Source organism: Leuresthes tenuis, unplaced genomic scaffold, assembly GCF_036924035.1.
Source record: "Leuresthes tenuis unplaced genomic scaffold, fLeuTen1.0.hap1 SCAF_18, whole genome shotgun sequence".
In the NCBI taxonomy this organism is placed as follows: domain Eukaryota; kingdom Metazoa; phylum Chordata; class Actinopteri; order Atheriniformes; family Atherinopsidae; genus Leuresthes; species Leuresthes tenuis.
In genome coordinates, this window is record NW_027325372.1 from 3,106,190 (window position 1) to 3,129,887 (window position 23,698).

Below are 23,698 nucleotides of genomic sequence, written 5' to 3' on the forward strand. Positions count from 1 at the left end.
GTCTGGATGCTAGTGCAGTCCATCAACCCCCTGGAGATATAAAATGGAAGCTACACCCAGGTACCACTGGGAGTCATTTTGAGCATGGGGTGCTGAAAAAAAACTGAGCCGGTCTTTATGGAAAATTACGCTTCACTAACCCCCGCCCCCCTTGGTTACTGTTGCTACGCCAGTCAAGCTTTCCCCTATAGCTTTCCCTTTTACCGGTACCGTTAGGTCTTATTCCTCAGGAATTATCTGAAATTTTCTGTCAAAATTTTTCAAAGGTGTCCAATATGCGTTTAAAAGATACATTCACCAGATTAAATGTTGGCGAAGTTCAAATGAAGAGGAATTCAAAATAGAGGGAAAAGTTCAAAGTTCTCAATATAAGCGCCAGACATCACATTTATTGACACTTCGAATAAAAAACCAGGACATACAAGAACAACGGTGTTCTTGTACAGCAGGGTAACTCGATATATATATTTTTAATTTAATTTAAATGTTATGTTAGCTTTCACTATCGTCCTGTTTGAAAATTTCTTGCTAAAATAAACTACCTTGCATTTGTTTACAGTGCGCCAGGATATTGAGCACATATAGTGGGGCTGATATAGATATCAGTATGTCAGAACTCGTCTGTATCTGTTAGTATATATTTTGCTTAAATATTACACAGTGGCTCAAGGTTTAACAGAGACGTCTTTCTTAACGTTATCACACACAGCTATGGCTAGCTAACGTTAGCTAGCACTTTACCTGAGAACAAGTTGGCGCTCTTATTCATTTTGGATGGATTCAGCTGTTCGTGTGGTCTTCCACACTGTTTTATACACACCCGGCATCTTTCATGTTGAGTTTTGGGCTTGGGGAAGGCAAAGAATTCTACACCACCCTCCAAACTTCTTGGATGTCGGACTTTCAAGTCCCTTATGCATACCGCTTCGGTATATTTATTTCTGCCGAAAGCTAAACTGGCCCCTTTGTGCATAGTTACGGTTGCTAACGTAGGATTGGACAGAAGCCGTTTGTGGGAGGGGCTTAGCGAAGGAATAATAATGTTCCTGTTGTCTTGGTGACCACTGTAGTAAAAGTCTGGTCAGCCTAAATGTAAAATAAATAAATCTGAATTATGAAGCCACTTCCATCGAGAAAATCAAGCTGGTCTCACAGAACGTGAGTAAGTTTAATTACCACAACGCCGTGCAGGGCATTTGAAATTGGATGTGCGCGGGAAAGGCTTGTCTAATCCAGTCACACCAGGTTGGGCTGCCGCCGCTGGAGCTGTCTCTGTCGGTGCTGTGGCTATGGCTGCCGGTAAAGTTGATTTTTTTTCTTTGGGCTGATGGTGGGTTTCCAAAAAAAATCTAAAATCCATTTCTGGTTCTATCTGGACCAAGCGGAAAGCCGTTAGGTTACTAGGCGACCACTGTTGCCTAGTAACCTAACTGCGTTCCTACATATACGTAACTTCCGTGAAACGGCCTCAAATTAATTAAATTAAAATCAAAATAATAGTTAGTGTGTCAGTTATGAAATTATTCTCTAAAACATTCAACATAAATTTATAATATGTATTTATTTGTATGATTAAATCTCACTTTGGCCACCCACTTCCTGCGGCCATGGCTACACCCATCTGTGGTTGCTCAGATTGGGCGTCAGTTTGGCAGCAAATGCTGCTGTGCATCTCTTCGTCACTGGAGCCAACAGCCACTGCCCTCTCTGCTCTTCCACAAGAGGTTTTTATGCCTTCAAATGGAGGCCATTTTAGCAGTGGTGTCGTTTTTATGGAGTGGCACCAGCCACTCTTCCTCTGGCCATGCGTTTTTTGAAAGGACTTCAGAAACTGAGACTTGTGCTTAAATCTAATCTAATGTGGAGATTTTAGTACTTGGAAGTGCTTTTTTTCTGAGGCAATTGACCACGTGGATATGAAATTTATTGCACATAAAACTATCTGACTCCCCACTCTGACTGTATAGGCGTCCCATACTTTGAGTGAATCGAATGAAATTTTATATATTGTATCGTAACTGAGGAATGATTGAGATGACAGGTGTATTTATATTCAGGGCGGGCCTGACATTTGTCATTAAACCTCATTTACCTGACATTTACCTGACATTAGAGGTGTTTTCAGCCAGGACAGGTGATGTCCCAAACTTTGTGTTGTACGTCGCTTCTTTCCTTCAGGGAACGGAGGTTATGGTCATAGAATTTTGTCCACTGCCATGAAACAAAATCTACTGCTCATTGTTAGTAAAACCGAGTTGTTAATTTCTTTGATCATGTGATGAATGTGTTCAAGTAGAAGTAACCAGTCTCCACTGACAGTCCAGTTTATATATGGTTTATTGGTTTGCAGTAAAAAGATTAAACAAACTTAACATCAGCAGTTTACTTGGTTGCATTAGAATGTGCTGCAGGAAAATGAAGCTTCTGAAGCAAACGTGAATAATCCTCAGATATTTAAATGTTTAAAAGCTGCAAAAGTAATGAGAACAATGAGAAGATGTGATCATGTCTTCTACCGCCATGGCACAGCTGGAGGAGGGCTGATCTTTCAACCAGAAGGTTGGTAGTTCAATCCTGTGTACATCCACATGTTGAAGTGACCCTAAACCAGGACCTGAACCCCAGCTGCCCCTGATATGTTCATTGGTGTGAGTGTGGAGAAAAACAGTGCTGCATGCTGTATGTAGAGAGCATATATATGATAAGAAGCACTAAATGAGCGTTTATGAATGAGAAAATACATTTAAAGCTCTTTGGAGAACCGAGATGAGGTTAGAAAGGTGACATATACTGAAAATACTTTTGAAACTGGCATAACGAAACGATGGGAATCAATATGTCATCAGCCTTTAACACATCTGCAGTATCAATATGTGTGTTTTAACTGTATATTTTTTGCACAATCATTTATTTTATTCATTTTGTATTGTTTTGCACCAGCTGAGGACAGACATTCGATCCTGTCGTATTTTACTGATGCTTTCAGTGCTCTGAGAAAACAAATCTGAATCAAAACATTATTCCAAGCAGAGTGTTTTGCTATTTTAATCTTTGGAACTTTAAATGTCTGCACTGACATTATTTGAAAGACTTCACACACATTCACACAAACTCCTACCAGATCCTGCTTCTTTCTCACAAATACTTTTGTAAGGCAAACTGCAGAGGCTATCAAACCAACACTTCAGGTCATCAGCTCCTCCTCTCATGCCCATCCTCGCACAGTCCTGTCCATCAGGGCTTTGTCTACGATCGTTGTCGGGCTGATCTTGACCCCAAAATGTAAACCTAACACATGAAGAACAGAAACAGCAGGTTCAATAGAAAAGGGTGACTTTGATTCTGGAAATGGACTAAAATGTTCTCACAACAATCGGACCATGTTTCCAGAGGTGAGCCATCCGCCCACAACCATCTGCCTTCTTCCTCTGAGTCTGTCAGTCCGATCCAGAACTTGTCCTCTTCTGCCTCCATTTTGTCTCTTACTCTGATCTCCAGGAATCTCTGAACAGGGAAAGTTGATGAAAATGTGAGACTTTTCTCTGCTGAGATGAAGAAACTCGAGGACGTGATAAAATGAGTGAGAACATGAACCTGCAGCAGTGTTTCTTACCTGCTCCTCCCTGCTGTTTATCTTCACCAGGTCTCCTCCTTTACGTCGACACTCAGCTCTGCTCTCATTCCAGGAAGATTTCATGGTGCTGAAATAATAGTACTTTCCTCCACGTTGCTCCCAGACTGCTTCAGCCTTCAGATGATTCTTATCTTTGAACAGATAACAGCAAAGACTTCACTGAGTCAGGTGGAAGAAATCAGAGTTCAACCGACAACCTTCAGGCCACAACTCTTGGAGGCAGCGTCTGCAACGGAGGTCCTGAACATGGACCATTTGGATTCCATGTCCCCAACCTGCCTCGGTATGTGAGAGAAACTCTACCGACGGTGCGAGTTAAAGACTTTGCAGACAGAAGCCTCCAGCAGACGGTCCCAGTTCACCCTCAATACTTGACAATCCATGGCTAGCACAGAAGTCCAAAAACAAGACACCACTCAAAATTTAGACCATCCTCTACAGCAGGGGTCGGGAACCTATGGCTCGCGAGCCAGGTGTGGCTCTTTTGATGACTGCATCTGGCTCGCAGATAAAACTAAATATTCTCACTTGTTTTAATCCATCCATCGATTTTTCATGTCCTGCTCAGGGCTGCAGGAGCAACTGTCCATTGTTTTAATTGGATGACACTGGACTACTTTGGCCGTTGCGGCGTAAAACAGGTAAACGCCCCCTTTTGAATCAGTCTGCTCGGTCATTAGCTCAAAGCTAACCCTTCGACGGTGAAGATGGCGAAAAGAAAAAAAGATGACGAGTATCGTACATTTCAGGCCGAATGGACTGAAGAATTCGCCTTTGTGGAGAGAGCAAATTCTGCGGTGTGTCTAATTTGCAAAGACAAAATTACATCGATGAAACGGTCGAAAAACACGCGCCATGCTACCTTTGCATCAAAATACCCGGCAGGAGACGGCAGAAAGAAAGCGTGAATTCACTTTTAAAATATATCATATGGCTCTCGTTGAAATAAATTTCCAATTTTTTTGCTTTCATGGCTCTCTTAGTCAAAAAGGTTCCCGACCCCTGCTCTACAGGATGCCACCCAGAGACTCTGAGAACTCAGGGTAATCTGTGCGTAGGCACCAAGCTGTAGTTCAAACTGCCACAGGAAGGCGCTCAGCTGGAGGCTTGGGAAGATCCCCACAGAGTCCGGCCCTTTTTCAAGAGTTTGGTCCCAGAGCCAATGCAGTGTCAGGAGATGAGCCCAACTATACCTACTTTGCACCGCTCCACCTAACACACCAGCTTAGACTCTTTCCCCGCCAGTGAGGTGATATTCCACATCCCTACAGCCAGTTCGTAACCTGACCTCAAATTTCCTCCCCAAAGCGCCACCAGGCACTTACCAGGGAGCACGACCTTTTCAAAGGAAAGAAATGGCTCTTTGCCTTTTAACATTTGAAAGATCAAACTTGTAATAAAGGTGGTTTTGGATAAGGGACAAAAAGTAGATATTTCATATTTACAAAAACAAAGTAAAGCACGTTATTTTTTCAACACGTGCAACAGAATGTAGATGTGAAATGAGCTCTTTTTAAATGTGTATGCAATAACTTAGTTTTCTACCGATTTTTAAAAAGTTAATTTAAATGTGTTTTTTTAAGCAGTTTTGCAACAGCTGGTGACAGTCACTCAGTCCCGTTGTATTGTACTTATGCATTTCAATGACAAAAGTCCATCTAAGTAAACAAATCTGTATTTTATTTGAAAGACTGAACTGAGCCTCACACACATTCACACAAACTCTTACCAGATCCTGCTTCTTTCTCACAAATACTTCTGTGAGGCACAGCGCAGACTTTATCAAACCAACACTTCAGGTCTTCAGCTCCTCCTCTCATCCCCATCCTCACACAGTCCTCTCCATCAGGATTTCCTTCCCTCCAGTTGTCTGGCTCATGACCGTTCCAAAATGTAAACCTAACACACGAAGAACAGAAAGAGCAGGTTAAATATAAAAGGGTGACTTTGATTCTGGAAATGGACTAAAATGTTCTCACAACAATCGGACCTTGTGTCCAGAGGTGAGCCATCCGCCCACAACCAACTGCCTTGTTCCTCTGAATCTGTCAGTCCGATCCAGAACTTGTCCTCATCTTCCTCCATTTTGTCTCTTACTCTGATCTCCAGGAATCTCTGAACAGGGAAAGTTGATGAAAATGTGAGACTTTTCTCTGCTGAGATGAAGAAACTCGAGGACGTGATAAAATGAGTGAGAACATGAACCTGCAGCAGTGTTTCTTACCTGCTCCTCCCTGCTGTTTATCTTCACCAGGTCTCCTCCTTTACGTCGACACTCATCTCTGCTCTTTATCCAGGAAGATTTCATGGTGCTGAAATAATAATACTTTCCTCCATGTCTCTCCCAAAGTGCTTCAGCCTTATTCTCATCTTTGAACAGATAACAGCAAAGACTTCACTGAGTCAGGTGGAAGAAATCAGAGTTCATGTTTGTGTGATTATCAAATCAATGAAAGAAAGAAAGAAAAAGATTAAATCAGACGGTAGATCAGGTTCATTTAAAAGAAAGATACAAAAAATAGAATTTGTTATACAGAAACATGCAGCAGCCTGATTATAAAGATTCAGCTTGAAAGAAAGGCTCAACGATTGTAACATTTTACATTGCATGAAGCTGTTTTAGGACGATGTTTACGTGTTCAAAAGATCATTTAAAGACGTAGGAGGAGGTGTGATGTCACCACACTGTGGCCTCCAAGTTCAAACCACATGTCTGAAGTATTCTCCAACATTTATTGTTGAGGGATTAAAAAGAGAAGTTGGTCAGGTTTATTTAAAAGTTCAGTGGTGTGGCGGTTTTTTGAAGTCAGACACCAAACATAGCGTGCACTGCAAATTTATGTCGAGCTCATGCTCTGACTAAGACAGGGAATACCGCTTATCTTTTTCATCGCCTGAAGCACCCGTTTGAGCACAGAAAATGCAAACTTTTACAAACGCAGCCCGGAACAAGTGCTAATCTTCCCCCGATAACAAAACCTGTGCAGCAGCAACAGAAGACCACAGAGTCTGCTTTATCCAGCGCCGTATGACACAAATCTAAGAGACACCGTGATGTTACAAATGCAAGTTATTGTGTTGCAAAAGACCTGCAACCAATAAGCACGGTGGAAAATAAGGAGTTAAAGTGGATGCTAAAGGTTATCGTGATATGACTTTTTCTCATATCGTCCAGCCCTCGCTGTGGAAGTTGTGAGGCTACAGTTTCATTTTAACAGAACCTTTCATCAATAAAAACAGAAAGTTGTTTGCTTTTTAAACTGTTAAGGTGCGTCTGCATTCATTAAACTGATTCGTACTTAAATTAATTCTCGGACAGGCTGCCCTGTAAAGATGATCAAAGGTTTTTATCAGTAAGTTCGGGTTAAGTTAACCTGAGTGAGTGAATCTACATCAACACACTGAAAACGGATCAGAATCTGTCATCTGCTGAATTAAACTGAAGCAGGTTGGAAACAATCCAGATTTCACCCAAAAAGGTGACCTGACAGCACTGAGTGAGACTTTTAGACTGAACCTTGTGGTCTCACCTGAGAGATCTTTCCTCAGAGCTTCATTCTCCTCTTTCAGGGTTTGAAAGGTCTGATGGCTCTCCAAGAAAACGAAAGCTGGTAAAGAAAAGACAGCAGTTATCTCAGGTCAAATTCAATCTGAGTGATGTATTTATACAACTTTCATCACAGCGTGGAACAACAAAAATTAAACATTTGTTCTTAATGCCCAGTTTATTACGTGTCCATCCATCCATCCTCTGGCTCTTAGCTTATCTGGCTCTGTCATTTTACATGGCTGAGCTGCTGTCGTTCCCAATCACTTCCATTTGGTTATAACACCACTGACAGCTGACTGTGGAATATTTAGTAGCGAGGAAAATTCACGACCTTGTTGCACAGGTGGCATCCTGTCTCGGTAACACGTTGGGATTCACTGAGCTCCTGAGAGCGGCTCATTCTTTCTCAAATGCTTATAGAAGCCGTTTGCATGCCCAGGTGCTTGAATTTATACACCTGTGGCCGTGGAAATGATTGGAACGCCTGAATCTAATAATATAGTGTAGCTCCGTGGATCCCTGAAGCACTCAAACCCCACCACCACCACCACAAGATTGCAGTCCATGCAGAGGTTCTTAGGTGGTCACTGAAAAAAACACAGGTTCCTAAAAAGTTCAATTAAATTTAATTTCACAAGAAACATTATGTTCTGTTGTGTTTATTATCAGATGGACGAGTTCACTTGTATGCTCCCTTCTTTTCTACCTTTGTTTTTCTACCTATAAACATATTCCTGCTAATTGAATCCACAGTAAATCAGCCTCTTGTTCATTTGTAAAAATGAAGCAGTGTGAACTCACTGAGCCGGTAAATGACGATTAGAGCAGCTGCCAGCAGAGCACAGAGAACCAGCAGAGCCCCTCTCTCTGATGTCAGCTTTAATCCTCTGTTTGGTTTTTCATGATGAGAGGCAGCAGCGTCACCTGAGGAGCATTTAGAGGAGAATCACGCCAACAGTTTCTCTGACATCGTCTAAATCAGGGGTTGATCTTTGTTAAATCTAACGTTATGGTTCAAGCTATCAAAGAAACAGGGATGTTGTCACATCTCGCTTTATTTTACAACCACACACTTCCACCTGCAGAAATGTTAAAACCAGCCGCTCCCTCAAGGCTTTGCACATATTAAATGTGATGTGAAATTAAATGTCCCGTGAAGATGGGCTCGGGCCCAATTTAACCCCTGATCACAATTAGATGAAATTAAACAAATACATTTTCTGCCTTTCAAAACACTGCATTTCTGCTCTGTTGACCGAAACTTTTGGTTTTAGTCATTCACAGCAAACTTTGAGATTTAAACTTCTGAAGATTATCAAACCACTCTGCAGTTCACCAGCTTATATATGTCACCACGGAAACCTATTTGAAGCAGAGAACTTCCTCAGTGCTGCTTCCTCATTTTATTTCTTTGCCTCTTTTTTAAAACTAAACTAAGTGTTTATTTTCCTTCATTCTTAATTTGCAAAAACATTCATACAATTTTAATATGTTTGTTGTTCCATTTACCAAACTTAAATCTAATATTGTTATGATGTATTATGACAGAAAATGGACTTAAATGTCAAATATTGTTGCTCAGTTCCTGTTTACACAACATTTAAAGTGTAATTTTCTGTCTTGTCTGGCTGTTGTTCGTGTGATGATGAGCACTCAGATCTGAGTGCAGCTTCCTCTTCATCTTCCTGCTGATTATTCACCACATTATCGTTCATACCTTCGCTGTATCTCTGACGGCTCATCATGCAGACACCTCAGAGTTAGTCCAACTGTTTCTGAAACACAAACACATTTAAACCTTCTGGTATCCACCAAACCTGTTTTCAAAAGCTTTTTATTTTGTTCAAATTTCTGCTGATGAACGGTGAAAATATGACAGAAAAATGTCAAATACTACACAAACAGTGAGGAAACTGGCAGACTTAACTTTTACTGAGGGTAAATAAGGTTTAAAGAGCTTCTGTTCAGCAAATTTATAGAGAAAACAAAGGCAACTTCTTTTCTTCTTTGCTCTTAAAAGCTGTGTGTTCTTTTTTTGCAACTTGACTTCCTTTCTAACCTTCTTTGGGCAGTATTTGAGCTGTGTCAGACAACACCGGAGGTGGATATTAATAGGCCCCCATTAAACTCACAAACGTGTCAAAACTAATAGAATACTTCCTGTTTTATACATTTTTAGATTGATAAAGTAGACGAGAATGAAAACCTTGAATGTGTCATTTCTAAGGCTGAGATATGATTTAACAGTCATCTTTTGTCTTAAAATGAACCCTTTTAAATGTTTAATGTGAGACGAACAGGGCGGGAATCCAAACTGATACAAAACTTCCTGCCGATTACTTTTAAAACATATTCTGTTGTTTTAAGATGTTCTAAAAGTCTGTTTAAAATACAACTGAATCATTTTCTGATTAAATGTGCACTTATTTGCATAAAGTGACAAAGTGTGGTAAAATAAACACCTACGGGTGAATTTTAGAGGGTTTTTTGCATCAGTCTGACTGAAGACATGTTGTAGAATCATAATAAAACAACAGAAACTCTCTGAACTGAAACTAAATGCTTTTGTCTTTGCTGTCGAATTGAACTCTGCAGGAACTTATGATGATGTCTCAGATATTCTTTGAGTATTTTGCAGACAGAAAAGCATCAAGACTCACCACAAAAGTGTCCTCGCTCCTCTTCAGACGCGTCAGGAAGAAATTCTGCGCGACGCCTTCGTGTTTCACAGTTTTTTGTTGAATGAACTTCCTGTTGGTCCTTCACGGTGGTGGTTAGCACCATCGTCTCACAGCAAGAGGGTTCCAGCTGGGCCTTTCTGTGTGGAGTTTGCATGTTCTCCCCGTGTATGCGTGGGTTCTCTCCGGGTTAATAGGTTAATGCAGGTTAATTGGTGTCTAAAATTGTCCCTCAGAGTGAGTGTGAGTGGTTGTGTGTCTCGTTTGTCTCTGTGTGGCCCTGTGATGGACTGGCGGCCTGTCCAGGATGCAGCCTGCCTCTCGCCCAGTGACAGCTGCGATAGGCTCCAGCCCCCCAATGACCCTAAACTGGAGTAAGCAAGTATGAAAAAAATGGATGGATGGAACTTCCTGTTGAGTTGAAATGATGAAGAGGAGGCTTCATCTACAGTGTAGTTCCTCATCTTTCAAAAGTATAAAACTGATTATTTATTATCATTATAAGACTGGATAGTGTAGTGGTATGATTGCCACCTTCCATGTGGGAGATCTGGGTTCAAATCCCCTGCATGAAAGGTACTATCTTCAGTAGGGCTCCTTAGGCAAGACCCCCTTACCCTATCTGCCTCTCTGTAAGTCGCTTTGGATAAAAGTGTCTGCTAAATGCATAAAAATGAACATATCAGTATGAGTGAGGTCACAGATTATATTTTTGCCCACTTTATTCATCCATCGGCCAATTTACAACACCAATTATTGATAAACAAACACAGTTTCTGATACAAAGACTTCGCTTGGAGAACTTTGAGCACGGCAATAAATCTGGAAGGTTCCTAGCTAACCAACTAAAGAGAAAACAACAATCACTTCTGTTAAAGACTCAAAAGGAAATGTCACCCATGACCCCGATGTAATCAACAATGCTTTTAGGGACTTCTATAAAACCTTATATTCATCACAAAATGATCCATCAGACAGTAACATAGATCAGTTTCTTAGTAATATCAACCTTCCAAAATTACAAACCAAACAGGCAATGGCTCTGGATTCACCTCTTTCAATAGGAGAACTCCATGAAGCCCTTCAACATATGCCTAGTAACAAAACTCCGGGACCAGATGGTTTTCCAGCAGAGTTCTACAAAGAATTTTGGACTGTTTTGGCACCTGCATTTCACAAAATGGTATTACAAGTTAAGCAGAATGGCAGATTATCCCCACACATGAACTCTGCTAACATTATCCTGCTACAGAAACCAGGAAAAGACCCCATACTTCCATCCAGCTACCGCCCAATATCTCTAATAAATGCAGACCTCAAAATAATTTGTAAAGCCCTCGCCAAAAGAATAAAAAAGATAACTCCACTTATAATACATCCTGACCAGACAGGTTTTATAAAGGTAGACACTCATCCACTAACACTCGCAGGCTAATTAATCTCATAGACTATTCTACCATCAACAACCTGGAAACCACAATAGTCTCCTAGATGCAGAAAAAGCATTTGATCGAGTGAACTGGAAATTTTTATTCGCAGCATTAAACAAATTCGGGTTTGGGTCAGATTTCGACTGGATATGGATATTATATAGCTCCCCAAATGCGTGTGTCAGGACAAATGATCAAACCTCTCCAAACTTCAGTCTGCAGAGAGGTACAAGACAGGGTTGCCCACTTTCTCCCTCACTTTTTGCTATTTTCATCAAACCTTTAGCAGCTTCTATCAGACAAGATAGAAATATTAAAGGCATCCAACCCCAAAATATTGAGCATAAAATAAGTCTTTATGCTGATGATGTATTACTTTTCCTTCAGAACTCTCAAACGTCTCTCACTCACACGATCACACTCATAAATAAATTCTCAGCACTTTCTGACTACTCTATCAACTGGTCTAAGACCACAGTTCTGCCCATTAACTGTAGGGTCCAGAATATACCTGCAATCACTTTACAGTCAGGAAATATTAGATATTTAGGCATAAACATTTCCTCCAGGCTCTCAGAGCTAACAAAGCTAAATTATGTGCAATTATTAAAGACAGGAGAGGACGATCTCTCTCGTTGGAAGTCCTTACCTATATCACTTATGGGGAGAGTTACAACCATTAAAATGATGATACTACCAAAAGTTAACTATTTGTTCTCAATGATCCCCATAAAACCATCTGCTACTTGGTTTAAGTCACTAGATTAAGAAGGAACAACAAAGAAGGAACAACAAAAAGCCTTTATGATAGAAAACAGTTTAATATATTTCACAGGTGACCCTGCTGTTGTAGCATTAATGAGATTAATGAGAAAACAAAGCAAAGCAGAAAGTTTCATGATTCTTTCAACATGTTTGGAAGGAAACTTGAAAGTTTTTTTTTTATAAAAATCGCTTCAACTTCTGGATTCTGGATTCTGTGCCGAGTTTGTTTAACGCTGAACTTTTTTAATAAATTCATATTTTTATTTATAAGTTTGGGATCATACAGGTGAATTCAGTCTAGTTTGTGCTGCTTTCTCACAAATACTTTTGTGAGGATTGTCACAGGAGTGATCAAACCAACACCTCAGATCACCAGCTCCTCCTTTCTGCCCCATCCTCACACAGTCCTCTCCTGGAGAGTTATTTTCTGTCCAGTTGTCCGGTTCATCGGGGCTCCAAAAAGTCAAACTAAGACATGAAGAACAGAACAAGATAAATAAAAACTGGTGACTTTGATTCTGGAAATGAACTAAAATGTTCTCACAACAATCGGACCATGTGTCCAGAGGTGAACGGTCCGCCCACAACCATCTGCCTTCTTCCTCTGAGTCTGTCAGTCCGATCCAGAACTTGTCCTCATCTTCCTCCATTTTGTCTCTCAGTCTTGCCTCCAGGAATCTCTGAGCAGGGAAAGTTGATGAAGAGACTTTTCTCTGCTGAGATGAAGAAACTGGAGGACGTGATAAAATGAGTGAGAACATGAACCTGCAGCAGTGTTTCATACCTGCTCCTCCCTGCTGTCTATCTTCACCAGGTCTCCTCCTTTACGTCGACATTCATCTCTGCTCTTTGTCCAGGAATATTTCATTTTATTGAAATAATAGCACTTTTGTACATGATGCTCCCAGCCGACCTCACACTTCTGAACTGGCTCATCTTTGAACAGATAACAGCAAAGACTTCACTGAGTCAGGTGGAAGAAATCAGAGTTCATGTTTGTGTGATTTGGAGGCAGCAGGAGGCGCCTTCTGTCCAGCAGCTGAAAACAAACTTCCTGAATCTGTCAGTCCATCAAAGTTTCTTTAATCAGAGGAAACAAATGTGAGAAAAACAAAATCCAGAACTCACTGATTACTTGATCCGGCAGTCGACATGCACAAGGTGGAGGACTTTGAATTTCTGCTTTGAGAAATGATGAAAAGTCCTCAAATGAAACATGTCTGTTTTTTCCTTTGTAAATTCAATCATTCTTTCATTTTATATCACATCAAGCTGTTTTAGGACGATGTTTACGTGTTCAAAAGCTCATTTAAAGACGTAGGAGGAGGTGTGATGTCACCACATTGTGGCCTCCAAGTTCAAACCACGCTGAAAAACAGCTGCACAGCCTTCCACTGTTGGATAAAACCTGTTAAAACATCTGTTCTTTGGTCTGAAACCTGCACTGTGAACACTTTAGCTGCTCATTCAGCTTACAGTAACTTTAAACACCAGATGTTCAATTAAAACCTCTTTAACCTTAATTAAAACCTCTAAATTCTGTGACGTCGACAGATGATGAGCTGCACAGTTTTGCTTTAACAGAACCTTTCATCGATAAATTCATCTGGACTTTTTTTTTGGTCCTCAGTGCTGCTTTCTCATTTTATTTCTTTCCCTCTTTTTTAAAACTAAACCAAGAGTTTATTTCCCTTTATTATTGATTTTCTAAAACATAAGTCATCCAACTTTTTGTGTCAGAACCAGAAATCTTTTGCACTGTTTAAGAACCTTCACAGACCTTCACAATAATGTGAGAATTCAACACCTGAAACAGTCCAAGTCTGCTGGAACTTCTCCGTCTTGTTCTGTGCAGTTTAAGATCTTGAAAACACGCTTACCTGTTAAACCTTTGTTCGACTTTTCATCTTCAAACTCTTTCAGCTTTTTCTCGGTTTCCACGTTGTGAAATACTGATTTTAAAGAAAAACAAAAGGGCAAATAGGGTCAGAGGGTCAGACTTTTCTTTCTAAATGAATTTCTTCCACAGTTCTGTTGTAACATCGGTGATTTAAAAATGGATCTGCAGCACTTTGCTTGTCTGATGTCTGTCGTTGGATTTATTAGAGTCAGAGTTGGGGGCTGCTGGGGGCCTGGGTCTTGTGGCCCTCTCTGCCTGCTTCTGATTGCTGGGGGGGGGGCTGTGGATTGTGGCTCTGTACACTTATACACTCATAACTAAGCAGGGTTATCATGTAGGTCCTGTGCCATGGGTGTTGCATGTTCTCACACACATACACACACACACACACACACACACACACACACACACACACACACACACATTCATTAGCCCAGTAGCATCAACGCTAAGCAGTTGATGTATTATCATGTCGTCTCAGGTCATCTATATCCACAGCTGTGTTGTATGTGATTGCCGCTTCTTGTGCTTGTTTTTGTTTGTTTGTGTGTTTGTTTTTTCTCTGCTTGTCTGCTTTCAGGTGCTCCTGGTGGCGCTAAGGCTGTATTCCCCTCAGAGGCCATGGATTGTTGTCTGTTTTGTTTTTTTTACAGGTGTAGCAGCTGGTTGTCTGGTTTTTGTTTCTATTTTTGTTCTGTTTCCTCTTCTTTCCTCTTCTTCTTTCCTTGTCCCCTGGTCCGGTTCAGTTCTATTACATGTTATATATTGTCAACAGAAATAAATAAATGGGCATCAAGGGGAGCTTTACATTTATAAAACTTCCCTTGGCAAAGCAAATCTGTTTGGCATCAAAGGTATTCAGACTACAGTTCTGCTGCCATAAAGCTGGACAGGACAAGGGAAAATAAAAAAAAAGAGAGTCAGAACCTAACCCAGCAAACTCACCGGTGACTCCGAGAGCGATGACAGCAGCAACCAGGAGAACGCCCAGAACCAGCAGCGCCGCTCGCTCTGAGGTGACCTTCGACTTCCTGTTCGACCCGGCTTGTTGTTTGCTTCCGTTCTCAGAGGCTGACGTGGGAAAAAGACACGTTTACGCATCGATATATAGAAATGTGTGAAGCTGTTGCAGAGATCATGGTGATGACTGCACAGCATGAAGCAGCCAAAAACGGAAAAAAAGCAGCTTTTTCTTAAACCATCCGGAAGAGTTTTTCTGTATTACAATTTAATTGATTACACTCCATTTATCCATATTGTTTCTTAATATATTTATTATAATATATTGAACACATTCTGCTGGTCAGAAATAATTTTCTTTAAATAGCAACACATAAAGTTCAAGTTAAGTGTTACTAATGCATCTACAAGAACAGGAAACCTGCAGCTTCTCATAATGTTATCGAGGTTTATTATCTGTATGAATAAAACACTTCTGCAAAGTCTCTTATTACCACATTTTGAAACGTCCATATTTTGCTCATCTCTTTTTTCCTTTTTTGTGCAGTTAACTATTCAGAAAAGGAGGCGTTGGAAAGAGGAAGCTGACAGAGTTCATTAACTGGCTAAGTAGACTTATTGTGTAACAGCACCAACAGCTAATGTTGTGAATTCTGTGGCACATCAGATGCACCAAGTTTGAACTTATTGTGATTGAGGAATATGACTAAAAACAGATTCTGCTGCTGATTTTCAGTGACCACAGGTATTTTTGACTGGTTATTAACCTACTTGGCTGTTCTGAGTTCAAAATATTGACTTCGGAGTACGTGGTGTCGGCTGATGAGGAGAACGTACCTGCAACCATAATGCAAAGTGGTTAGTTTCAGAATGGGATCTTAAACTCAAACTGGATGGATGGATGGATGGATGGATGGATGGATAGATAGATGGATAAATAGATGGATAGATGAATGGATGGATAGATGGATAGATGAATGGATGGATAGATAGATGGATAAATAGATGGATAGATGAATGGATGGATAGATGGATAGATGAATGGATGGATAGATAAATGGATAAATAGATGGATAGATAAATGGATGGATAGATGAATGGATGGATAGATAAATGGATAAATAGATGGATAGATAAATGGATGGATAGATGAATGGATGGATAGATAGATAGATAGATAGATGGATAGATAGATGGATAAATAGATGGATAGATGAATGGATGGATAGATAGATGGATAAATAGATGGATAGATGAATGGATGGATAGATGGATAGATGAATGGATGGATAGATAGATGGATAAATAGATGGATAGATGAATGGATGGATAGATGGATAGATGAATGGATGGATAGATAAATGGATAAATAGATGGATAGATAAATGGATGGATAGATAAATGGATGGATAGATAGATAGATAGATAGATGGATAGATAGATAGATAGATAGATAGATAGATTGATAGACTCACCGCTGGCACGCTGTCTTGCGAACTTCACATCAACGTATGTTACATCCGCTTCAGCCATTTTGCTGCTGCGTGACCCTCCGTGAGTCCGAAGCAGAAGAACAACTGTGAAGTCACTGTCAGCATCAAAAGAAGAAGAAGAAGAAAGGGGAGGGGTTTATTCAGCTACTTAGTTTCTCATGTGAATGGAGCGTTCTCTTCCTCTTCCTCTGGATAAGATATGCAATAGATATTCAGTATGAGGGAAGTGAGAAGTCAAGAAGAAGCTTATCTTGTTTCTAATCTTAGGTTTGAGCATTTGAGAGGAAGTTCTGAGAAAATGGATTGATGAGGTTTGTGTTGCGATGTTTGTCACGTTTTTATCTTCGCTGACTGAATTTTTACCCACAATGACAGAAAAATACAAATTGAAAAGTACGTATAGATGAATTTAAATGTCAGACGGTTATTATTTTATTAGAAAGAATCCTGAACACGAGGACCAGTTTCATTCAGAAATGGTAAATAATTTTGACAGGAAATGAATAAACTTAATGTCCACTAACAAATATGTTTTTAACCCTGTATGTTTCTATTGATTTGGGGATATTTTTCTGCATTATTCAGTGTAAATGTGTTGAACTCTTCATTTTGTCCCCTACTCAAGATGTAAAGGAAATGATTCAAAGAGGATTCGTGTGGACCCGACCGATGTAATTAAGCGGGTATAGAAAACGGATGGCTGGACTTTTCAATCTTCTCCACAATGTTAAGAATAATCTATGATATGATATATTCCCTAAAGGCAGCTGCAGCCCTGGACATGCTTTGTCTTTCTTTATATCGTTTTATCAATGAAAAGGTGGATTTTAACACAATTTCTGGAGTGTTTGTGTGCTGTGTTGCTGGAAACCCTATTCCATTTGTTACATCCTTATGATGCATAACCAGGACAACAGGAAAGTTGTTTGCATGTGGCGGCAGCTGAATGAGCTTTCGAAAGTCCACGTAACGCCTGGAATAAGACTACAAATCAAGATGAGCTGAAGAGGAGATGTCTAGGAACAAAATGCAGACCAGGGACAAAATGGAGAGAGAAAGGAGGAGGAAGTTTAAACCATTTCTTCCTTCGATCATCAGGGGAAATGTGAGATCACTGGCAGGTAAAATGGACGAACTTGGAGCCCTGATGAGGACACAGCGGGAATATCAGGCAGAGACCTGGCTGCAGGAACAGCTCTAACAGCTCTCTGCTCAGCTTTAAGACTATCCGGGCAGACAGAGACTGCAGACAGAGCGCTAACAGTAAAGGAGGAGGATCACAGAGCTGGTTAACAACAGATGGTGGAATCCAGGCAGACAGAGACTGTGAGTTTCTGTCCATCTTGTCTCCTGAGAGAGTTCACCTGAGTTACCTGCTGACCTGTGTGCAAAGTTGTTGCCAAGCTGCAAAACACCTCAACCAATTGATGGCGACCACTGAAGGTTTTCTAAGTTTGCACTTTGCACCTTTAAAATCTTGAGGTTGTGTGCCAGTAGTTCAGCGCCTAAATATTCACTATTTCCAATGTTAAGATTAAAATAATAAAACGTCTGCAATCTTCTTGGAATCTCCTTTAGTGTGTGTCTGTGTGTCTCTTTAATATCACTCATTCCAATTTACAGATGTTTTACAGAGTGGAGCCTATTTCTGCATGATGTGTGACAGTTTTTACATTCATACCTCCCTTAAAGGTAAAAAGAAATCAGACTTGTTGTGATCACTTGTTGAAAATTAGATTAATATAACTTAATCTCTGTGTCTATCCACTCTATTCCCCCTTTTTTCTGAAATAAAGTTTAATTTAAGCTCACTTTTAGTTAGCAAGCTTAAGTTAAAATATTATTAAGTAAAAACCTTAACCAATTTAGGAGGATTGAAATAAAAAATAAATTAAAAATTAAAAATGTAATTAAAATATATATATAATAAAGAAAAATAAACATTTCAAATTGTTGCCACGTTCGGAAGTTATAAAACCTTTTCGCTAGAAAATTTTATCCAATCTACTATCATATGTGGTGATTGATTAGAGTATCAACCAATGGGATGTTGTATTTGCCTTGATATGGGCGGGGCTTAAGTGCTATAGAAAAAAAAGTAGTCGGTAGCGCTTCCTTTCCTGATCAAGTTGGCAGTAGTGTTAGCAGGACGATACCGAAAGACTACAGTAAAGTTTCACCTCTGGTGTCTCTCCCTGGTCCTGACATGGCCCCCAGCGCACAGCTAAAGGAGGCGATAGCCGACGTGCAAGAGGGCATCCGTGCCATCCTGCTCGGACCCCCTGGAGCCGGGAAGGGGACTCAGGTGAGACACGGGGACATGGGACGAGCTAACGGAGCTAGCCTAGCTGTTAGCCGTTAGCTTTGAGAAACAGATGTGTTCGGCGCGTGGTCGGTATGAGTGTAAGCTAATACTCGAGTTTGCCGACCTGTCAATATCTAATCCCGGGTGATACAGTCTGCTTATCTCTTGTTGTACTGACTCAGCCGGGCTGCATTTTATAATTTATCATTTATATTGTATGTCAGTGCTACGATGGAGTTACTTTGATAACCTAGAAATGACTTAAACTGCTTTAAACTCTTTATTTTTTTCTATTTCATCATAAAAGTTACACTTGAACACATCTTAATAACTTTAGCAGTCATATTGTTCTGTTTATATATACAACTATGCCAGCTGTACATAGTGAAACAACAGGTTGGTTTTGTAGTTGTATTTTTTCTGCTGTTGTACATTGTTACATATCAATAAAGATTAATTGTAATCAGTGGGTTTTGTTTACAATGTGGGTCACAGGGTTCAGAGGGCTGATGGTACATTTCTAATCAGACAAATATGTTTTAAAGGCATAAAGTAAAAGAGCTGCATCCATTTGTGTGTATTCTGTTTGTGTAACATCTCCAGATTAATTTGGTTATGCTTATTCTGCCAGAGGATGTGCTCTCTGCTCACCTTCCTTCATATGGTGGTGATGTTCTGGGTTGTTTTATTCACCCGTAACAGAGCAGTTTGAACAGTTAATGCATATTTTAAAAGACTCCTGCTGAGCAGGTTTGAGGAGTTGTTGGTATGCTTTTTTTTTTTTTTTTTAGAATAAAGGACAATAACATCTTAAATGAATGCAGTTTATTTCACATTATATTAATTTATTTGTGCAGAAATATATATTATTTAGATTTAGTAGCATTTATTATTATTATTATACAAATGTATTTATTTAGTCATTGATATATTTTTGTATTATATTATGTCAGTTTCAGTTCTCCATATTCCTGAAGGAAAAGCTAAAGCAAAAAGCCGCCAGAACAGTGAATTATGTTATAACTTGTAAAGGGGAAATGACTCACAGCAGTTTGAGGTTTTTTAGATGGTGAAAATAATTTTGCTTTTAGCTTTAGCTCGATCGCTGTCTGCTGCAGGTTAGATATTTAAAAGGGCTTTGTGCGAACTCTCTTTAAGGAAAAAACGAACGCATCTCTACAACCAGGATCCTTTTGTCCCAGTGAAACTCCAGCTTGAGGGTTTTCTGGTCTCTCGCTGTCACAGCTGGCGACGCCAAAGTTAACAACTTGTCGAGTTTTTTTGGTTATCATTCACATTTGTGTTGAAACATTGTTCTAAACTTATCATGCTGAGGGTAAACCTCCACTTCTGGATCTGTGAAAGGACTTAATCGAGTTTCAGTGGGTGTAACCGTGTTTAAAACACTGTTCAAACACACTGCTTTTGATTCAGAAACAACACGTGTGACAGCTGAGTCAGCAGAGGGGAGTCTCAGCACAACTCAGTTTAAGATTCAGTTCTTGCCAAATTTCTGCCACATAATTTTGGGATAAAATACACAAACTGCTGTTGTGATGTAAGCACAGGTGCAGCCGGTTGTTTTAAAGTTTATTTGTGGATATTTTTAACATCTTCTGGTGTCTCCCTGCAGGCCCCTCAGCTCGCAGAGAAGTACTGTGTTTGCCACCTGGCCACAGGAGACATGCTGAGGGCCATGGTGGCCTCGGGCTCCGAGCTTGGCAAGAAGCTGAAGGAGACGATGGACTCTGGCAAGCTGGTAACGATTTACTCCCTTCTGATGTCTTTCTCTCTTCGTCCCATTTGAACTTCTGTTGACTTTACAGCGTCATGTTTTTGTCCTCCGAGTGTCCTTAAGAGTAAGAGCAGGTTTATTGTCATGTAGGGCCGGTTAGTCACCATTAGTGCCACGATTAGTCAACTATTAAATTAGTTTTTTTGGTGTTTTTTTTTCTTTTGCTTCTCGTTGTTTTCTCTGCTTTCCTCCATCAAACCAAGCTGCTACAAACGCAGCACGTGCACACGTTGTGTGACCACTGAGCAGAGCATGTTTGTGGGAATTAAATGAAACATCAAAGGATTTTTTTTGTTATAATTGAGTTACTCGAGGATTCGTTTCAGCCTTCATTCTCTTTGCGGCGCGGCTGTCTTTAAGAATCTGTTCTACCCTTAAATTTCTATCATGTCAGGGGAAAAAAGCTTAAGAAAAGCCAATAGGATAACTTTTTATTCTTGCTATTCAACCGCACCCTCGGTAAAAGTAACACGAGAATTTGGCTCATTTTTGTGCTCTTTGGCGCCCCTTATAGGTCAGATATGTCCCACCACAGTCATAGAAACCATTAAGTGTGCACGTGCACAGCCATGCACATGCATGTTGAGGTGATGACAGAAATGTCTTGCATCCATAAAGGAAAATGGCTGGAACTGCTTTCTAATCTGATTTGTTTGTGTTTAACTCTGTTTTCAGAGTCTCAGCAGGTTTTATTTCCTCAGAGAATCGTATTTTCTGTCTTTTTGTCTGTATTTGATGTTGTTTGCTGAATTTATCAGTTTTTTTAGTCTGTTTTCTGTATAAAATCTGAATTTACTGAAGGAAAATCCGTGCGTATTCACGCTTAAATCATTGTCTTTATGCTGTGCTCTGGCAGGATGCTGTGATGTGAGTAAATTACTGTTATTTCTTCCTGTAGGTCAGTGATGAGATGGTCGTGGAGCTCATAGAGAAGAACTTGGACACGCCTTCCTGCAGGAACGGGTTCCTGTTGGATGGATTCCCCCGAACAGTCAAACAAGCAGAGATGGTTAGGATTTAATTTTCTTATTCTTATTTCTTTCTGTTGAAACACTCTTTGAAGGGAACAAGTTTAACTAAAGAGATTGACCTGTTTTCAGACCCTTTCCTCTGCGTTTTGGACGTTTCATTCACATCCAAATTGTATTTTTAGTTAAAAAAAAAAAAAAAAAACCTGCCTAAAAACTTTTAAAAAGTTTTTAAAATGTTAAAACTCAGTTCAGTGCCTCTGTGTGCGCACGACAAACTGAGATTTTGGAGCGTCTCTGCCTTCTTCGTGCATGAAACCATAACAACAAAGGCGCTTTCATCACATGATGTTGTCACAGCAAGTTGAGCAACGACTCGACTTTCTGTGCACACAAAAATCTTGTTTTCTTTCCGTTTCACTCCTGCACAAACCAGTGAGAATCGGCTCACTCGGCCTGCTCTTCCCTTGTGTTTTTACATGTTAACATGGTGCAGTGGGATTATTTGCATTCCCGTCTGGATGGAAGACGGGAAAATAATAAAAATATATTTGGGGACGTGTACAGCGCTTCTCTGTCGGTGTTTTAGGTTCTAAATACCATCTTTTCCCTTTTAAATCCAACTTACCTTAAGTTTTGAGAGGATATTATTTTCTCATCCTTCTTTGTTCTTTGTGTATTAAAGAAACTGTTCATGGAAATCACAAAATACACATTTTTTTACTCACATTAACAGACAATCAGCTGTTTATAATAACCATTGTCAGAAATCCTGAAAACATATTTTTATAAAAGTACATAAATAAAGTTCACTCCAAAGAGATTTAACATAATTTCAAAACTAGCTATGATCAAACCCACTTAAAGGGTATTTTTAAACCTAAAATAAATAAAATATATATATAAAATAAATCTAGACCTTATTTCTGGCATGAAATACGTTCATCTACTCACCGAGAACAGTTTGGTGAAAGTGGTCCCAGTAGAGTGCCTGTGTAGAATTTCCTCCGTTAGCTCTCATCCACACGCCCCCCCCGCAGCACAGTTTATTTACTCCGGTAAGAACGTCCATCTTATTCAAAGTCATCGTTCACATTGTCAAAATCTGATAAATATCCTGCCATGTTGCACAAAACTATCAGCAGCAAACTCTGTGTGAAGTTAGCCGACTGTCACAGAGCACGGAGTGAATAAACTGTGCTGCAGGGGGGCGTGTGGATGAAGTGGTCCCAGTAGAGTGCCTGTGTAGAAATCCCTCCGTTAGCTCTCCTATAGCTGCAAGTAGCCACATAACAGCAGCTATGAGCTAACAGAGCTATAGCACACGTTCATTCATTCATTCTTCTTAAAGTATTGGTGAAATAAAGACAGATAATGCCTTATTTAGAGGCTGCATCCTCTAAGCCCCGTTCACTCCGTTATATGGATCTCCAGTTATCTAAATATCTTCCGAAGGACGCCGACTTTCACCAAACTGTTCTCTGTGAGCAGATGAACGTATTTCATGCCAGAAATAAGGTTTAAAAATACCGGAGTTCCCCTTTAAGTTTGTTTTGTAAACTAAGCCTTTGCTCTCTTTGCGTCTTCCAGCTGGACAACTTATTGGACAAGAGGCAGGAGAAGCTGGACTCTGTGATCGAGTTTGCAGTCGCTGATTCTCTGCTGGTCCGCAGGATCTGTGGCAGGTAAGAGCCGAGAGGTGATGTAATCAGGCCGTGAACAGCGGCGCTTCATTCTCATTCTGTCTGCATCTTAAATCCTTTCGGGCAGGTAGATTGATTCATATTCATGTGGACAGAGAAGTCTGGAACAGGGAGATAATGTGAGAGAGAAGTGGAGCGTGTGATTAACAGAGAAGGCGGTGTGAAGGAGTTTCCTGCAGCAGCAGGAAGGTCGCAGATTGAATCCTTAATGAAGACGACTCTGAGGCGCAAGAGTCAAAGTCTTCTTCAAATTCTGGCATCAGAAGAAGCTTTTCTGTGTGGAAGGATGCCTCGATGAGAGCTGCATCGCTAAGTTATATCCTGAAATGTTTGTAGTGACGGTGCAGAGAACATCTGCACAATCCAGAGGTGAAAGGTGCAGCCAGAATGTTCTGGTTTGGGCCCACAGACACCTGGTATCCTGTTCTGTCGTTCAGCTTTCCGCTCAGGAACCACTGAGACGTGCTTGATACGATCGGCTTGTGCTGCAAATAGAAAACAACCAAACAATTATCGT

General features: G+C 40.3%; 5 protein-coding genes across 6 annotated transcripts in view; 1 reads left to right on the forward strand and 4 right to left on the reverse strand.

Annotated features, from left to right (window-relative positions):
- LOC140275544 (tripartite motif-containing protein 16-like) overlaps nucleotides 1–23,698 on the reverse strand; it is a 292,422-nt gene that overhangs the window by 174,190 nt on the left and 94,534 nt on the right. The window lies entirely within an intron of this gene.
- Nucleotides 1–23,698, forward strand: part of ak2 (adenylate kinase 2) — a 70,167-nt gene that overhangs the window by 41,187 nt on the left and 5,282 nt on the right. Inside the window, exons 1-4 of one of the 2 annotated variants that reach the window (XM_072371066.1) lie at nucleotides 18,523–18,715; nucleotides 20,349–20,474; nucleotides 21,409–21,519; nucleotides 23,069–23,163. In XM_072371066.1, coding sequence (XP_072227167.1) covers nucleotides 18,617–18,715; nucleotides 20,349–20,474; nucleotides 21,409–21,519; nucleotides 23,069–23,163 — 431 coding nt within the window. In that variant the 5' untranslated portion in view covers nucleotides 18,523–18,616. Of the gene's footprint in view, nucleotides 1–18,522; nucleotides 18,716–20,348; nucleotides 20,475–21,408; nucleotides 21,520–23,068; nucleotides 23,164–23,698 lie in introns of those variants that run through there. The other variant, XM_072371067.1, reaches the window with a different exon arrangement.
- LOC140275608 (hepatic lectin-like) lies at nucleotides 2,968–4,017 on the reverse strand. The gene is made up of 4 exons (XM_072371125.1): nucleotides 3,942–4,017; nucleotides 3,614–3,765; nucleotides 3,380–3,504; nucleotides 2,968–3,288 (listed from the first exon to the last, which is right to left on the reverse strand). Exons 1-4 carry the CDS (start codon nucleotides 4,015–4,017, stop codon nucleotides 3,093–3,095), a joined length of 549 nt encoding a protein of 182 aa, XP_072227226.1. The 3' UTR covers nucleotides 2,968–3,092.
- On the reverse strand, nucleotides 4,642–8,926 carry LOC140275609 (C-type lectin domain family 4 member E-like). Its single transcript, XM_072371126.1, has 7 exons — nucleotides 8,902–8,926; nucleotides 7,962–8,117; nucleotides 7,165–7,242; nucleotides 5,859–6,004; nucleotides 5,625–5,749; nucleotides 5,364–5,533; nucleotides 4,642–4,682 (listed from the first exon to the last, which is right to left on the reverse strand). The coding sequence occupies exons 1-7, from the start codon at nucleotides 8,924–8,926 to the stop codon at nucleotides 4,642–4,644; spliced, it is 741 nt and encodes a 246-aa protein (XP_072227227.1).
- Nucleotides 12,267–16,464, reverse strand: LOC140275610 (C-type lectin domain family 4 member E-like). The gene is made up of 7 exons (XM_072371127.1): nucleotides 16,393–16,464; nucleotides 15,689–15,754; nucleotides 14,903–15,028; nucleotides 13,865–14,009; nucleotides 12,842–13,016; nucleotides 12,613–12,737; nucleotides 12,267–12,525 (listed from the first exon to the last, which is right to left on the reverse strand). The coding sequence occupies exons 1-7, from the start codon at nucleotides 16,448–16,450 to the stop codon at nucleotides 12,336–12,338; spliced, it is 885 nt and encodes a 294-aa protein (XP_072227228.1). The 5' UTR covers nucleotides 16,451–16,464; the 3' UTR covers nucleotides 12,267–12,335.

What these genes read in the sequence shown, in the direction of transcription:
- LOC140275608 (XM_072371125.1), bottom strand. Translation starts at nt 4,017, where the DNA reads ATGGATTGTCAAGTATTGAGGGTGAACTGGGACCGTCTGCTGGAGGCT. An exon ending in TAAACAGCAGGGAGGAGCAG is followed by an intron (nt 3,505 to 3,613) that starts GTAAGAAACACT and finishes TTCCCTGTTCAG; the next exon opens with AGATTCCTGGAGATCAGAGT. An exon ending in GGCTCACCTCTGGAAACATG is followed by an intron (nt 3,289 to 3,379) that starts GTCCGATTGTTG and finishes TTCATGTGTTAG; the next exon opens with GTTTACATTTTGGGGTCAAG.
- LOC140275609 (XM_072371126.1), bottom strand. Translation starts at nt 8,926, where the DNA reads ATGAGCCGTCAGAGATACAGCGAAG. An exon ending in GGCTCACCTCTGGACACAAG is followed by an intron (nt 5,534 to 5,624) that starts GTCCGATTGTTG and finishes TTCGTGTGTTAG; the next exon opens with GTTTACATTTTGGAACGGTC. An exon ending in TGAGAAAGAAGCAGGATCTG is followed by an intron (nt 4,683 to 5,363) that starts GTAAGAGTTTGT and finishes GCCTACGCACAG; the next exon opens with ATTACCCTGAGTTCTCAGAG.
- LOC140275610 (XM_072371127.1), bottom strand. Translation starts at nt 16,450, where the DNA reads ATGGCTGAAGCGGATGTAACATACGTTGATGTGAAGTTCGCAAGACAG. An exon ending in CGCAAGACAGCGTGCCAGCG is followed by an intron (nt 15,755 to 16,392) that starts GTGAGTCTATCA and finishes TTATGGTTGCAG; the next exon opens with GTACGTTCTCCTCATCAGCC. An exon ending in TTTGAACTCAGAACAGCCAA is followed by an intron (nt 15,029 to 15,688) that starts GTAGGTTAATAA and finishes TTCCCACGTCAG; the next exon opens with CCTCTGAGAACGGAAGCAAA.